The sequence below is a fragment of the Perkinsus marinus genome (genome assembly GCF_000006405.1).
Source record: "Perkinsus marinus ATCC 50983 genomic scaffold scf_1104296928208, whole genome shotgun sequence".
Classification (NCBI taxonomy): domain Eukaryota; phylum Perkinsozoa; order Perkinsida; family Perkinsidae; genus Perkinsus; species Perkinsus marinus.
The window spans coordinates 1-1,297 of NW_003216903.1; the positions used below are offsets into that span (position 1 = coordinate 1).

A 1,297-nucleotide genomic window follows, 5' to 3' on the forward strand; every position below is an offset into this window, starting at 1 on the left:
AAACCATCATTACCATCACCGCCCGAACGATCACAGAAAAGATGAGTGGGAGACTGTGCAGAGAGGCTTGGTTGCGAGCGCCTCACAAACTTCTATCGGGTCTGCTCATGGACTTAGCTTTGAGGAGGCGTCCATGAAAATGAGCTCAGTGCCAAAGAAGCACTTTATGAGTGAACAGAGCGATGCGGAACAGCTTTCATCTGAGGAGAGGAAGACAATAGGCAATAGGAAGATCAGAAGGCAGAGGTCTCAGGAACAGCAAAGGAGGGACAAGGCAGTTCGAAAACAGGTGTTATTTGCCTTGGACAAATATCTGAGCTCAAGCGCGGCATTCAGATAAATAATCAGTCGCTAACTGGTCAGTCCACTAGGGAGTCATTCCAGGTCTTCCATCCCTTCGACAAGCAGTTCCCATCGTAGCAGACGTGGCAGATCTGTTCGCCACTTTACTAGGTGCTGTACTCAGTTACATGGGACAGGAGGACTCCAAACGAGTGTCGACCTACAGTCCATGGGATCCCGACTTCGTGGGCCACGCGGCTCATAGACCTTGGCTCGGTAATGATGATGAGGAGGAGGAGAGAAGCAATAGGAAGGTTGGTTAGCATCACACTGCTTAGCATTGTGCGTTGAGCTCTCGCTGGTCTCAGGGGAGTAGTAGGAAGAGCCGGAAATCACGGAAAGGTCAGTCCATGCTGATGCAGAGTGTCGTTGACTTGTTGCAGGTAAGTCGAAGTTTTCTGGACTGCGACGGCGGAAGTATCAGAAGACATATGAAGGGCAGTGGGGGAGGTATGATTGGTCAGCTACTGGGAGCGCATCCAATTTGTGTAGTTATTATCCTGTCTCTCCGTGGAGTGAGGAATGGTCATTAAAAACATATCGCAAAGGAGGCAGATTGAGGGGGCAAAGAGCAGATATGAGAGTAAGGCCGGTAAAGAGAAAAGTATCGATATTACGAATACCCGGCAATAGCTCAGTTGGTAGAGCGTCCGACTGTAGTGATTTAGTCATCGGATGGTCCCTGGTTCGATTCCGGGTTGCCGGACTTGTTATACCTATTTTGTCTTCTATTGGAACTTACTAGCCTTAATCTGCGAGGAACGGCCTTGGCCGCATTCATGAGACGTTCAATCCCTCTCAGAAAGTCCGCCATTTCCAAACTTACTCCCCATTCGATGAGCGATTCGCTACAGCCTGTCGAGTGAGCTTCTATGAGTAGGAACGAGTACCTGTCGGATGTGATACCACTGATTGATTCTTGTTGAATAACGATAGATACGATGATCCTAATGAA

At 48.8% G+C, this 1,297-nt stretch overlaps 1 protein-coding gene and 1 non-coding gene across 2 annotated transcripts; both read left to right on the forward strand.

Annotated features, from left to right (window-relative positions):
• Positions 1-470: 470 nt before the first annotated feature.
• Pmar_PMAR004340 (hypothetical protein) lies at positions 471-792 on the forward strand (the record flags this gene model as incomplete). The annotated part of the gene is made up of 3 exons (XM_002788386.1): positions 471-596; positions 651-684; positions 726-792. Coding segments are annotated over 3 exons (227 nt in total), but the record flags the coding sequence as incomplete, so codon positions are not given.
• Positions 793-965: 173 nt separating this feature from the next.
• On the forward strand, positions 966-1,048 carry Pmar_PMAR004341. The gene has a single exon. It is a non-coding gene; the product is annotated as a tRNA-Tyr (tRNA).
• The last annotated feature ends 249 nt before the right edge of the window (positions 1,049-1,297 follow it).